This window comes from Arachis ipaensis, chromosome B7 (genome assembly GCF_059453495.1).
Source record: "Arachis ipaensis isolate K30076 ecotype BB chromosome B7, ASM5945349v1, whole genome shotgun sequence".
NCBI classification, from domain to species: domain Eukaryota; kingdom Viridiplantae; phylum Streptophyta; class Magnoliopsida; order Fabales; family Fabaceae; genus Arachis; species Arachis ipaensis.
Window position 1 is genome coordinate 87442887 of NC_142442.1, and position 14817 is coordinate 87457703.

Sequence of the window (14817 nt, forward strand, 5' to 3'; positions counted from 1 at the left end):
TTTAACGTATAAAATGAAATAATCACATAATTAATTTAATATATGATAAACAAAAAGAATAAAATATATTTTTTATTATTTTTTTAAATATTTCTCATATTTAATTACATTTAATTTTGTTTCTAACATTTTTTATTTGCATTAAAATTATCCAAAGATGTTAAATCTATTTAAAATGTTAATAAGGACAAAATTAAAAACGTATAGGAATAATTTTGAAACAAATAGAAAACGTTAGAAATAAAATTGAATGAATCGAAAATATTAGAAATAAAATTAAAATAAATTAAATATTAGAAATATTTAAAAAATACAAATGTTGAGAATAAAAATAATATTTTATCCTAAATAAAATGTTATTTGAACTTAAAATTAACTACTAGTATAAAATACATATTAGAATATAAAATATATATTAAAAATAAGTTAAATAATATATATATTATACACAAACATATGGTAATTAATTTTGGTATATATATACCTAACATAGTTGTATAATAAATTTTAGATAAATATAAGTTTTTGAAACACACATTTAAGTATACTATAAAATTATTCAAGCATCTTTTAAGTTTTATAATTCTATAAGAATAGAAATAATTCGATAGGTTAATTATCTAGAGCTTAATTTAAATATAATACTTTAAATTTAAATAAATATGTCAAGATATTTATTTTATATGTTAAATCTGTGTACAATTAAACTTATTATAATATAATATATAAGAAAGGAAAATTTTTCGTCTAATTTTAACAAATACCAAAGTAATTGTCTATATATTATCCCTTGTGATAATTTCTTCCTCATTTTCATTTAAAAAAAAAATAATTCCAAGAAAATATACCAGTTCAGAGCATATCTTATTGACTTGATGAGCTAAAATTTAATTGGTTTAAGTCTCGTTGTGGATAGCTAAGATCATAACTGATCATAAGTTCATAACTAATTAAGATAGTTATTTTATGATTTGTTATAAATAAATAAAAAAGGAGATAGTTATTTTCAGAGCAATACATCATGATAAGTTATATATGTAGAAGAATAGGTTTCTCACTTAATTTTATTTGAGTTTTGTTTTTACCACATGAACATTATATAACTACAAATCTTTTTAAATTGATTTAATGAAACAAATATTTACAAGTTGAAACCATTTGTTTTATACTTTTATCTAAGCAGGTGTGCTAGCATCCAAAGCAGGCAACCTACCATATTTTATATTGCCTACTTTCTCTAAGTATGGTCTCTCCCAAGAATGATTAATATAAGCTCGCACTTGGGTACACGTTTTCAGCTTTTCACTAATGATTACTTATAAGTCATAGGAATCAAACAACATGAACATATGGTGAAATTGAGGGATTATACATGAGACATTTATATAATATTCTCCAAGTATGATGAGGTTTTGAATTCATGTTGCTCTCTCAAGTTAAAGCCTATAGATTCTAAGATAACTTCAGAAGGTGGGGGGAGGACGGCCCTATTCGTCTTTTGTTGGCCGGCGGTGTGTCAGCCACTAGGTTTGTGGGCTGTTTTTTATATCAATATATGTAATTAACAATGATTAAATTAGGTTAAAATAATACTTTAGTCCTCTATTGAAATTCTTGAATTTTTTAATTCATAGATTATCTATATTAAATCATTAAAAAAATACTAAATGTACATGAATTTATATCGTTTTTCACTAGGTTAAACCGAATTATTACTTTACTCAAAATTAAGTAAAGTGACGTCCAATCTTGCTGTTATTTGTTCCATGGTTTTTCACTTTTTCTTATATCGTTTTGTCTTGTTATTTTCACATGAACATGTTTAAAAATCTAGCAGAGGTGTTTCGAACACTTGGGAGTTGGGAAGTCAATTCCTCCAAAAATAAATAAATAAATAAATAATCAATCCAACTTGTTTGTTTGATCTTCTCAATCCTCCTTATGATGAATGCCTAATAAATTTATAATGTGCTACGAGCTATGAATGGAACTAGGCATCAACAAGGTTGGGGCAAAAAATGGTTTTGTTAACTATGATGATGGAGTCAAGTTGATTAAACAAAAAGAAGATCATGTGGGGGGGCCGCTTCCAAAACCAAAACTAGTATGACACCGTTAAGTACAAATGTCAATTGTCACCTAAGGAAAAAGCACCAAAGTGATGATAAGTCATAATATTAAAAAGATAATAACGGCACATGCAGAGCAATACCCCCTCCCTGGGGCCAATCACTACTACAAGGAACTAGGAAGCTGAGAGGAAAGAGCAATGCTTCAAATCCACCCGTTACACAGCGTTCAGACTTCAGATTAATAGAATTGAGTCACTCTAACTTGCTCAAATAAAAAAAGTCACTATAACTTGTTCAAAAAGGGGTTTGTTTGATTCTGAAAATAGAATAAAATATAATATTAAAAACAAAACATAAAAAATGAAAAAATTAAAATTAAAATTTTTATATTTTATTTAATAATAAATTAAAAATAATATAATATTAAAAAATATTATTATAAAAATTTAATAAAAATAATAAAATAAAAAATAAATTATATTTTTTATTAGTATTTTTTTGTATTTTTTATCAGAAAAAATACAAAATATAATTTAGAGTCTTTAAATAAAATGTCTTTGTTCATATTTTATTTGTCAAACATGATTTTATATATTTGTATCTCTCTGCCTTACACTTGTAAATAAACGCAGCAAAATAACCCAGTCACATAGATTATTTTCTAGTTTCTACTGCCTTGACGATTTTAGATAATAAATTATAATTAGTTATTTTAGACTGTAGGCCTGTGGCAAGTCACCAAAAAAAAAGACTGTAGGCCTGTGGCAGATGTGCTGATTTATCGGACTGAATACATAGTCGTGTATTAAAATACTCTTGGTCGTATTATATTCTATAAAATTTCGTTACTGTGTATCAAATAAATCACAAGGCTTGGATCTCAGTTGATTAAGCAGTCATAACGAAAACACTATCTATCATTAAGTGATATTCCCAAAATTTAGAGTTCATACAACATTAAAGAATTAGCTCACTCACATCTATGCCAAATAACCAAAAATATTCCACCAGCGAGATGGGAGTTGAGGAGATTATTCTGGCTTAGTTTTGCTCTTCTTTTTTCTACCTTTCCTCTTAAAAAGCATTCGACTAAATAATCGTTTGAAAGGGAACAAAGGTGGTGCTGGAGGTCTCCTCCGCTTCACCCTCGATCGACCTACAGAAAACAGAAATTTGCTCAGTTGTTTTTACATATTATTCGAAACTTATAACAGAAACGTGCAAAAAAGATTATCAAATGCATTTAAACATTTATGGGGGAAGCTAGGAATTATAATACAATTAGGAAAATGAAGTGAAATCAAACATATTAATCAACTTCTGGTGGGTGGGGCTAAAACCAAACAAATTATATGAACTTCTGTGATTGAATGAGAGAAAAATAACACAGCTTGCAATATAAAAGTAAAGATGTGCATCATCAGATAGGGTACCTGATACAGACTCAACCGGGGAAACTTGATCAGATTCAGTGCTCAGTCTATTAAGTTTTTGATCTTCTATATGAGTTACAACTGCAGAACCATCCTCTTCAATCTCCATCTCATCAAGTTTAACTGCTTCAGTTTCAAGTTTACCAGATTGTTCAGCCACCAATAAATTTTTGGAAATAGATATGTCTGTCTTTGAGACTGTATGCTGTGCAATTTCCAAATCCTCACTTTGAGGAGCTTCTTGCATCTCTGTAATTTTTGCATTTAAATTAGGATAAAATATTTTCTCACTATCATGTTCATCATCACGTTTTGCATCTTGCAAATATTTCTGCAGTTTGCTGTTCTCATTTTGTATCGCAGCATCCAACGCAGTGCCGAGGGTGCCCAAGTTTGATTGTGAATCATGTGATTTTCTAGAATTGAATGTTTCAGTGGGTATACTTTTTTTAGTTTTCTCACACAACTTGTTGCAGCTCAAAAGGATGTCATTTGATCCGTGTAATTGACTACACCTAGTAGGACAAGATTTTTTTGTTGATATTGTTGCTGGCGTTGTTGTCATTGTCGTCATCGCCACTTGATCTGCTTCCATAGCATCGGGTCTTGAGCTTTCATCTTGCCTGTTGGGCTGCTCAGTTGAGTTTTTAAGTACAGGTGTTGACTGACTGATCTTTTCACCATTCGAGACGACAGGGGAAGCATTACTTGAAGGTAAGAAATCCTTTGTTTGAAAACCATGAGATGGCATGCTGTCAACCACGGGAGCAATTTCTGATGCTTTAGAGTATAATGATGAAAAACACTTTGCCCAATCATTCAACGAGATGTCACCTTCACTGGAGAGAGAATCCAATTTTAGTAATTCTTCCTGCTGATCATCCTCAAAATTAGATACTGTATTTGATGACGATGGTTGCACTCTTATTGCATTCTTATAAAACCGTTTTTTCCTTAAAGCTTTTACCAAAAGATTCCTGCAAACGTTCGAAAGGACATTCAAGATATCTCAAATGTTGGTCATGAGAAAACAAAGGCATTACTAAAGTATTAGTGCAAGTTTTCATACCTACAGTTTTTAGAAATAGCATCTCTAGCTCGCTCCTTGGAGATTCCCAATATGGACAATAAGTTTGCAACATCCCAAGGTCCTCTAAGAAGATTCACTGAAGGAGTAGAACTTGAAAAGATAACGTTTCTTCCCTGAGTCCACTCCATCAAACACTACACGTTTAATCAGTGTGTTAGTTTACATGTGTTCTAATGTCAGTGTCAAAAAAGGTACCTAGAAGCAAACTACTAAGGTCAACCAATAGTTATCAGTTATCAGACTACTCTACTTTCTCTTTCTCACCTAATACATACACTAAAACTACATCCTAGAAACAAATTCAAGCCAAAGCACAAAGCAGATATAGTATCAACCTCAAATGTAGAAGTAATTCTGCTTAAGACTGACACCACCGAGTTGATTAAGACTCATCTAATGATGATAACTCATCATAACAAGTAAATAATCAAGTTGCGAAAATCCTCCAGTATACTTGGCCACTCACTCCGAGAATCATTCAGGAAAATAGACATTACCTTAGCACCGTAGATCCACTGATCCCTGATTTTAGCATTATTTAAAAGACAAGAGTAATCAACTTCAAAGCAAACCCCTCGCTGTGTAGAAATATTAACAAACCATGTATCAATTAACTGAACTCTATTAAAAGGATTCATTCATTACATTAATCCTTTTGCTCATTGAAGTAAAAGAAAAGATTGCAGAGCAAACCTCGGCAGCAACTTTAACCATGTTCTCCGTCATTCCAAAGAGCATCCCCTTCGAAAAGTCAACCGTAATGATATCTACCTGCAATCACTTCAGCATTCAAAAGTTAATCACTTCAACCCTATACACACAATTGAACTCATATTTCGTCGTTACGCTTCCGCTACAGGATTTAGTTACATAGACAGTTAACAAATCTCTAAATCTCTAACTAACTAACTGTAATATTAACTAACTCACCTCCGATTTCTGGCATGCCATATCGAATGTGGCCCGTGTGGAGGGCTTAATGGCAACGAGATCGTAGGTCTTGAGGATAGGGTTGTCGCAGCAGACGGATGTGGCATGGAAGGGGGTCTCGAACAAGACGGTGACGCGTGTGTACTGACGGAAGGGGGTGGACAAGGGGATACGGAGGAGGTCGCGGTGAAGCTTAGCGGAGAGGGAAAGAGAGGGGAGGGTGTTGAGGAGAGAGGATATGGAGAGAGGTTTGATGGAGCAACGGTGTTTATCGGAGATGACGCCACTGATCGTGCGGTTGTAGGCGATTCCAGTGTAGCCAAGCTCCATGGCCTTCACGGCAATCCTGGTGCGGCTGGCTTCGACTGCCCTTTCTGGCGGATGCGTGTACGGTATGTTTAGGTCAAAGAACCCCATCGGTGGTCGCTCTATTCCGGCAAGCGGTTTAGCTTAGGACTTGGGAGTTTGGGGTTTCTGACTCTGGAGGAGGGGCTTTAGGCGCCGTACACACGCATTCTTTTTTTTCGTTTTTAATTTTTGGTCCGATTTGGGCTGGCAATATTTTTGGTAGCCCAAGTACTTAATGAGCAGAATAAAAATGCAGGTTATAGAAGGCTAGAAGCCCAAGCCACCATGTAATTGGGCTTTTGGATAAGTAAATTATGATAATGTAGTTACCAAAAAAAAAATTATGATAATGTAACTTGACCAAAATAAAAAAATCATGTAATGTAATAATATGAGAGCATTGATCATTAAATAGAACTCAAAGTTGTTCTAATCGTTAGCTCACTAGTTTGTTTAAACAAGTGTTTGTAGTTTGAATATCTTTTGTGTATATAACAACCTATTAGCCAACAATAAACCTTCAAATAGAGTTTAGATCTATGACGGATTAGTTTTTAATCTGAAAATATCGTGGATAACAAAAAAAATATGAGAGTATTGACTATACCATCTCTCTAATAACAATAACTAATAATAAAAATAATTAAATTTAAGCCAATGTGATAATTAATTATACTATTTAATAATATAATTCAGATGATTATACATGTCCTTTTCTTATTGTTTGAAATTTGACTTAGTTTGATCCTTTAAATTTGTAGCCTTGCAAGATTTGATGAGTAAAATAAAAATGACAATGGAAAAAACGAAGTATATGGCTTAAAATCAATTACCTGAATGGAAGTTAGTACAGCGTAATAAAAGATATAAGCTAAATTCAAAAGACAGTTGTTCACACTTCAGATGAGAGATACCAATATGTCACATTCCTCAGGCATATCAAATTCATACAGATTTGACCGCATTAATGCATTATCTTTATTTTTGTTTGTCACTGAATATTCCTATCTGTTATATTGTTATTGGACTCTGTCTATAAATTAAAAGTGAAAACTCAAATGCAGTCGACTTCACATGAAGTTAATAACTGAGAGCCGTTAGATGAAGTCGTACTAAATCAGCCAAATCATCTAACGACTCTCAATTATCAACCTTACGTGAAATTTACTGTATACATACTTTTTTGAATAGTTAAATATTGACTAAATTTTAATAAAAGTGTTGGTTTCAAAACTTTTTCTTACATAAGCTGTAACATAAACTCCTTTAGTCACACTCCAACAATCGAGTATAAGTGTACTATTACTATATATGTCTTCCCAGAATCCATGGCCTCCGTTATCATATCCAACTGTGTCGACGAAGAAACAAGCCTTCCCATTCGGCCATTAACCTTCGTAAACCTCCACAAGTGGCCGGAATCCGACGTAGAGTTCGTGAAGAGGGTGAACTCCTTCAACAATGGCGAGGAGCGAAGAGTAAACAGCCACCTCTTGTGCAGGCAAATGTATCTGAGGAGCTACAAGTTTTCGAGGGAGAAGAAGGGTGTGACTCACAAGGCCATTAAGCGTCTTAGAACTCTAAAGGAGAGTGTGGTTCGCGCCACAAATAATGCTGCGCCATCAACCAATTTTATTAAGCCTAATTATTATAAGGTTCTCATCACTGCTAATGCTGCCTTCTTCTCAACCCTTCACAAGCTTATGTCTTGCTTTTCATCATGTCGCTCCCCATAGCTTTCCTGTCTTCAATTACTTGGTTCTATGTATTGGTTTATATACTCTGTCTGCTTCTATTTGATTAATGGCATATCACCGATTAAATTCAATAGCCTTGCTTAATACTTTAATCTATGAAGCTTGTAATACATGAAAACTTTATGTTAAATATAGTTTTGAGAGATTATGAGAAAATAAAACTGCATTTTATTTTGTCAGAAAATATAATTTTAACTCAATTATAAGTGCTTCCTCTAATAATATCCTAATTCCTCCTGTACGGAAGTGCTTTGTCAACATTTCATCTGTTATATCATGTAGCTGTTTGAGAGACTTGCATAGTGTGTACCTGTCTATTAAAGTATACTAGTAGTATATAATGTGATCTCAGATTGTTGAAGCATAAAACTATGAGAAGTGATATTGTCCCAACTTTTTGTGTGTATAGTTTTTTTTGGGTATAATTTGAGGGGAACTTTCTTAGGTAAATTGTGGATCTTCCACTACAGTATTGCCATGTCTATATATATATATTATTCTCGGAAGATGAAGCAGTGCTATTATAAGAAGAATTTTAAGTATACTAAGTATATCGGTGTTCCAATTATTTTAACCGTTAAATTTAATAACAAAAAATTTATATAATATATATTAATTAAAATCAACGAAAAATTTATATAATATATATTAATTAAAATCAACGATTAAGATTATTGAAATGTTGGTGTTCTGGATAAATTTAAAAACTTTCTGCTATTATATTATGTTTCTCTTCAACTAGCTAGTGCATTAGTAGTAGGCAAGGGGACTAGGGGAGAAGATAAAGGTGGTGGTGGATGTTCACTAGGCCTAAGTGCAACTATGACTAAATGAAACACAATAGTTATAAAAGCTATGGAATTCTATTCTACTACTAAATTCTAAATTGAATAATTTTAAATTTGTAATGATAGGGATGTGCACTAGCTATTGAACGTCACGCACAAAAGATAATACAAAAGAGAAGATGGCAACATAGTGTGGCCAACAGAAATACCATTTTCCTATTACATGGTTCTAATCATGGATCACTAGAAAATAGAAACATCACCATTTCGTTTTCTTATTTTTCAAATGATGGATTACATCTAATCTAAATCTAAATGAGAAGTAAATTAACCACTGTAGTCTCATGCCAAACTAAAAGGAACAAAAGGATACCAACACTAACATGAGCCAGTGAGTAGAAGGGAGATGGCAGATGGGAGAGAAAAAAGAACAGAACACAATAATGCTGCATAACCATAATATTAGCATGCCAAAATAATGTATTAAAATTCTAAAATCAAATTTGTCAACCTATTAATTCAGTTTCACCTAAGAAGATAGTTAGAAATGGTTAAATAACAATTTAGTCAAACATATCAAATCATTTAAAAAGTATATAAAAAGTATATGAAAAAATTCAGAAAGTCAGTATTTTTATTAAAATTTGACCAGCACTTAACCAGCAAAAAAAAAGAATAATCTCATACCATTAAATATAATTTCACATCATTAAAAATACTAATAATAGCTAATTGATTATTACAAATCACAAAACCTACTGGTCCCTAACACTCCTCAAAGTATATAAGAAGAGTTTATTTTCTCAAAAAAAAAAAAAACAAATTATTTGTTAGGTGGTATGTACTCTTTATATAATCCTACTACAATTAATTATAATCACACATTAAATAGCTAACAAACTAAACTCTATTCTAATTAACATATACCAAAGGAAAAATCTAGGGGCTAGCAACTTTGTTAAATTCTGGCCAGCATGTAACCAGCAAAGAAAAGTGAGCCATTGGATGAAATCTCACACCAATCTCACACCATTAAAACCATCATTGATGGCTATTTGATGGCTACAAATCACAAAAGTTACTGGCCCTAACATTCCTCTGTACGAAAATGATCAACTTATACAAATTTCAATATTGAACGAATGGATCCATTTGGTGTTCTGGCTACCAATTAAGTAAAGACGTCTGATTAACTAAGTCTTTCTTTACAAATCTATAAAAGTATCTTAATATAGTGTGTCAGGACAGAGAGATCAAGTGATCATAATAAAAATCAAAATATAATACAAACAAGAAAAAATAATAAAACAACAGCGTTGTAATAAAAAAGTTGAATATCCACCAATATTGAAAATCATCTTCATCTTCCTTCTGACTTCACCAACTGAGAAAACACCCTACTCATTGAAACACCAGACAGATCATCCACATTTGTGCCTTCAAATTTAATGGTAGAGGCGCTTGCATCGTCGTTGAAGTTGTTGACCTGTGGAGAGAGACTGATCATATTAGTACTGTTTTCTTGAGGATCATTCCCTTGAGTAGCAGACTCTTGAAGCTGCAGGGCATACTCCAAATTCCACAATACATCTCCCATAGAAGGCCTGTCTACACCGAAGTCTGCCAAGCATTTCTCCGCGGTTTCTCCAAACTTCCTGAGAGATTCCGGTCTTATGTTGCTTGCAAGTGCCGGATCTATGATCTCCTCCAGTTGCCCCTTCTTCTGCCACTTCATTGCCCATTCTGCCAAGTTTACCATCTCCCTGGGAAGGGACGGATCTATGACAGGTCTTGCACAAAGAACTTCAAACAGAACCACGCCGAATGAATACACATCAGACTTTTCTGTTAGCTGCTGCCTCCTGAAGTATTCAGGATCAAGGTAGCCAAAGCTTCCTTTAACAGCTGTGCTCACATGTGTCTGATCAAGTTCTGGCCCAGTCTTGGATAATCCAAAATCAGCAACTTTAGCCATCAGGTTCTCATCAAGGAGGATATTTGCAGACTTCACATCGCGGTGAATAACTGCTTTAGCATAGCCGGTGTGCAGGTAATGAAGCCCTCTAGCAGCTCCAATGCATATCTCAAGCCTCTCCTTCCAACTTAAGGTTGGGAACCCCGAACCATATAGATGACCCTTGAGTGTTCCTTTCTCCATATACTCATATATCAGTATCATTTCATTCCTTTCATCACAATAGCCAATCAAAGATACCAGATGCCGGTGACGGAACTGAGACAGCATTTCGATTTCAGTTCGGAACTCGGCAATACCCTGCTGTGACCGAGGATTTCCTCTCTTAACTGCCACTTTAGTGCCGTCGCTCAATTCCCCCTTGTATACTTTCCCAAAGCCACCAATCCCAATAACCCAACTCTCATCAAAATTGTTTGTAGCTTCCTGAACTGCAGCAAGAGGGACACGGTACTCGAAGTTTGAAGCAGCACTAATTGTAGTACCATTAGAATATTTACTTCCCATGGTGTGAGAAGTTGTTCCGTTGATGGAGAAAGGAATCCATGTCTTAGACTGCCTCCGCCGCGCCAACCGCCTTCTTTTCCTGCATAGTACGCACAAAAGTCCAGCCAAGACCACTGCACATACTGCCCCAAGAACTGCACCCACAATTACACCAACATTCTTTGAATTTGAACCAGAAGTAGTAGCAACAGCAGCCGTCGCTGTACTAAGACTGCCCACAGAATTGTTCATTTTCATGATCTCCAAACCATTCAGAATGGCATTAGGGTAGTCCTTATTTACATTAGAAGGTCCCATACTTACTCGAAGCAAGTTGCTAGATGTCAAGGGTGTAACAACATCCCTATAATATGGAACACCCAAGGCATTTTGATTTATTGAAGCAAGATCAAGATCCTTGGCAGCAAACAAGGAATCAACATAAACATTGAAGTAGAGTTCATTGAGACCTTTACTCACTAAATCACAGAAGTGAAGTCTAACAAGGTACTGAAATCCAGAATCCACCTTAAACTCCCATGTCACATTGAAATTAACACGTGGATCACTTTGTGAGTTCATCTGTTGTCCAGTACCATAAACACTAGCCGGAGCATCATTTTCAGTAGCCGAGCCGTTCACATACTGAACACCTCCAATATTTGAGAAATTAGCAGCAAGGTTTTTTTCTTTTAGGAAGCTAAGATCCGGATCCCAGGTTCGTTGAAGAGTGTCACTACCAGAGGAGACAGTTGGACCCCCCATGTTAACCCTCCAGACCGTCTCCAGAGCCTGTGCTGCCAAGCCAGAGTAGGTTGATAATCCATTAGTCAGGCTGAGACCAGCATCATCAATGAGATCATCAGGGACCGAAACAACTTCGATTGCATTCACAAAGGCAATCGAACCACTCGAAGGGGTAAAGTCTATAACAAGAGAATTAGAGCTCACATTCACAGAGTATTCCTTCATCACAGGATCTTTCTGCACACCAAAATCACTAACAAGGACATTGTTCTGCGTGGCAACCGAGAATTTCGCTGCACTCATATCATACTTCTGATAGGTAAATGGAAAGAAATAAAGACGGATCCAATGTCTCCCTTTTTGTTTGATTGGGAAAGTGTACTTTGAGGAACCAGTGAAGACCCTAGCAGTTTGATAGAGAGTGGAATCACCAGTGGAAGTGATTGATTTCAAGGAAGTACTTGCAAGAACATCTTGCTGAGTGGATAATAGCTTCTTAGAAGCACTATCCGCAGAGAAATTGCGGTTACCTACAACAGTACCAGAACTTGCTCCACAATCTATAAGGTAGTTATCTACTGGAACAAAATCGGCAGAGAAACACAGATAGGGATAAAAGATAGATAAAGCACAGAAAAACAAAGAAAGTTTTCTGTAATACATCATTGTGGCATCTAACAGTATTGTTTTAGGAGATTAATTTTCCTATGAAGATAAGATCTATGGCACAATCAAGGGAAGGAATTATTCAAGCACAAAGGTACAAACTCAAACAAGTCAAAGACACGGAAATAGAAGGGAATAGAAGAAAGGAGTGAGAACACATAGAAATGGCACCTTTGAATACAGTTACAGCTAGGTCCAGAAGATGAAGCAGGAAGAGCCAAGATTACAGAGAAGAATACAAATCTGGAGCCACACCCTGAATCTCTGACTGTGAAGGAAAATTTTAATACATATATGTAAAACAAAAAATTGAAAAACACGCTCAGAAATCTAGCTCAGGACAAGCTGGAATAAAATTGATGACAACCTTAGCACTTGACATAATCATAGATTCTTTGTTTTTGTTTTTATTTTTATTTATAATAACGGAAAAGAATATATATAAAAATATATTGTCAGTGACAGAGAGAAAAAACCGGATGCGGTGGGAAAATAAATAAACAAACATAAATTAATAATTAAAAAAAAAAAGGAAAAACAACTCAAAAAGAGTTGGAAGAAATTTTGATTATTTGATTAGGGTTGAGATGCTGACCTGATTTTTTTAGGTGAGAGCATTAAGAAGCATGATGCAGGGAACCTTATCTGTGATGCAAGTGGGGAATCAAATAGATTAAAGAGTTGTAACGACCAAGCTGAGTTGGTTTAGGTTTACCTTGCCCAGTACCAATATATATAAATATAACATTAATAATATCCATTGCATATTTAATGTAGATGTTACACTTTTATTTTCCTTACAAAAAATATACTATCAATTATTTATGTTATCCATATTTCCCAAAAGAAATCTTTTACCTAAATTTATTTTTTAAAAGCAATTAAAATTTTAAATTAATAGACCATCTACCGTATGAAATTTAAATTATAAACTACCAAAAAGAAAAGATTAATTAGATTATTGCGTATAAAATTATTGTACTTCAGAGAATTAAATTAGTATACAATAGCGTGGTGGGTATGTTACTATGTTAGTACTTAGTAGAGAAATTAACAGGTGGCCGTTTATAATGTTTTTCTACTTTGTGCATGTGGGCTCGCTTTCGCTGTGATTATGAGTGAATTGAGGAAATTTTGGATGGAAAAGTTGTGCTAGTAATGTGAAAGTATGAAATATTGAATGGTATGGTAGTAAATAATCCTGCCAAATCGGAAGAAATTGACATGTAATCTAAGTTATAATCTTTCTTCCAAACTATCATTAATCAGGTGTCGTCACAGTTGCGTGAAATGGAATTTTATCATCATACAATATATCACTTTAAAGTTAAAAAGAAATCAATAAAGTAATACGTCTTTCTTGCTTCTTCGGAGATTTTTATGCAATATCTCACTCAGTTAACGAAATACTATCGTACCTAACATCGTTAAATCATATAATAATAACACTAATGTAACCTAGTGTTCGTAATTGCATCTCACACTTTCCAAACTAACATAGTTACAGAGAAGTTGAAACTTGAAACATTATTTCTTATTGTTTGGTGTTTTGTCGATTTTTAGTAAATCGATGGCGAAACTTATTTTTTTGTGCGAGTACCAATTTATTAAAAGTGTATCAAAGTGCCTTCGATTAGACGAATAATAGTATAAAGGTAAATTAAAAACTCGTAAAACAATAAAAGAAATAAATAAGTGAGGTTTTCAAAATTATAATATGCTGAAACCGGAAAAGGTTGCGTTGAAGTTAAAAGAAAATACTAAAATGTCTTTGATGGAGTCAAAGAATTTTGACATAGAAATTTAAAGTACAGAAAAATAAATTGGATAATGAAAATAGAAAACACTTGGAATAATAAAATTACTTAAAATGTGAAATTTACAAAAAAGTAAATTAAAAGATAAAGAAGATGGAAGGAACCTTATAGAAAAGTTAACTCAATTGCATACTCAGGAATTCATTGGGATGTGAGTGTGTTTGAGTGTTTTTTTTTAGTAAAAGTTCCAACTCTTATTCACTAACACTTCTTAGTATTTATAGGCTAATCTTACATAACTGACAATTAATTTACAATTAATTACAATTAAATACGAAATTTCAAATTTGAAGTGCAATATCTCTCTTGGTAACCGTTCTCGCCGCATGATTGTAGATACTCCCCATAATTTTCTCGTGTAATAAAAGCCACTAACTCTCCCACTTCTATGACTATTCGATCAGCTCATCGAAGACCTTACTTAATCTTTCTAATTGAATCTCCTTACTCGATCAGGCCTACTCGATTAACAAACACAATCGAAATCCAAATCAGCGCCCATTACTTCCAACTTCAAGTTCATGCGTATTTCTTCTCGAGAAACCATACTTGACCCATTCCGAATCGATCCACTCTTGTCGAAAATATTTTCCGATCAACAAATTGCCCCCTTAGATTAATGTGGTTGTCTTCGATAACATTATCGAAAAATAAAACACTTAATCCAAAAAGTCGTTAGTTTTCAAATCAGTAATAATTGTCATTTAA

The 14817-nt window shown here is 33.7% G+C and overlaps 2 protein-coding genes across 2 annotated transcripts; both read right to left on the reverse strand.

Annotated features, from left to right (window-relative positions):
• Window positions 1-2960: 2960 nt before the first annotated feature.
• LOC107613862 (protein GAMETOPHYTE DEFECTIVE 1) lies at window positions 2961-6033 on the reverse strand. Its single transcript, XM_016316037.3, has 6 exons — window positions 5526-6033; window positions 5289-5366; window positions 5093-5173; window positions 4575-4729; window positions 3506-4482; window positions 2961-3228 (listed from the first exon to the last, which is right to left on the reverse strand). The coding sequence occupies exons 1-6, from the start codon at window positions 5940-5942 to the stop codon at window positions 3104-3106; spliced, it is 1833 nt and encodes a 610-aa protein (XP_016171523.1). The 5' UTR covers window positions 5943-6033; the 3' UTR covers window positions 2961-3103.
• A 3556-nt stretch (window positions 6034-9589) lies between these two features.
• LOC107613072 (receptor-like protein kinase HERK 1) lies at window positions 9590-13035 on the reverse strand. The gene is made up of 2 exons (XM_016314918.3): window positions 12888-13035; window positions 9590-12560 (listed from the first exon to the last, which is right to left on the reverse strand). Exon 2 carries the CDS (start codon window positions 12290-12292, stop codon window positions 9779-9781), a length of 2514 nt encoding a protein of 837 aa, XP_016170404.1. The 5' UTR covers window positions 12293-12560; window positions 12888-13035; the 3' UTR covers window positions 9590-9778.
• Between the last annotated feature and the right edge of the window lie 1782 nt (window positions 13036-14817).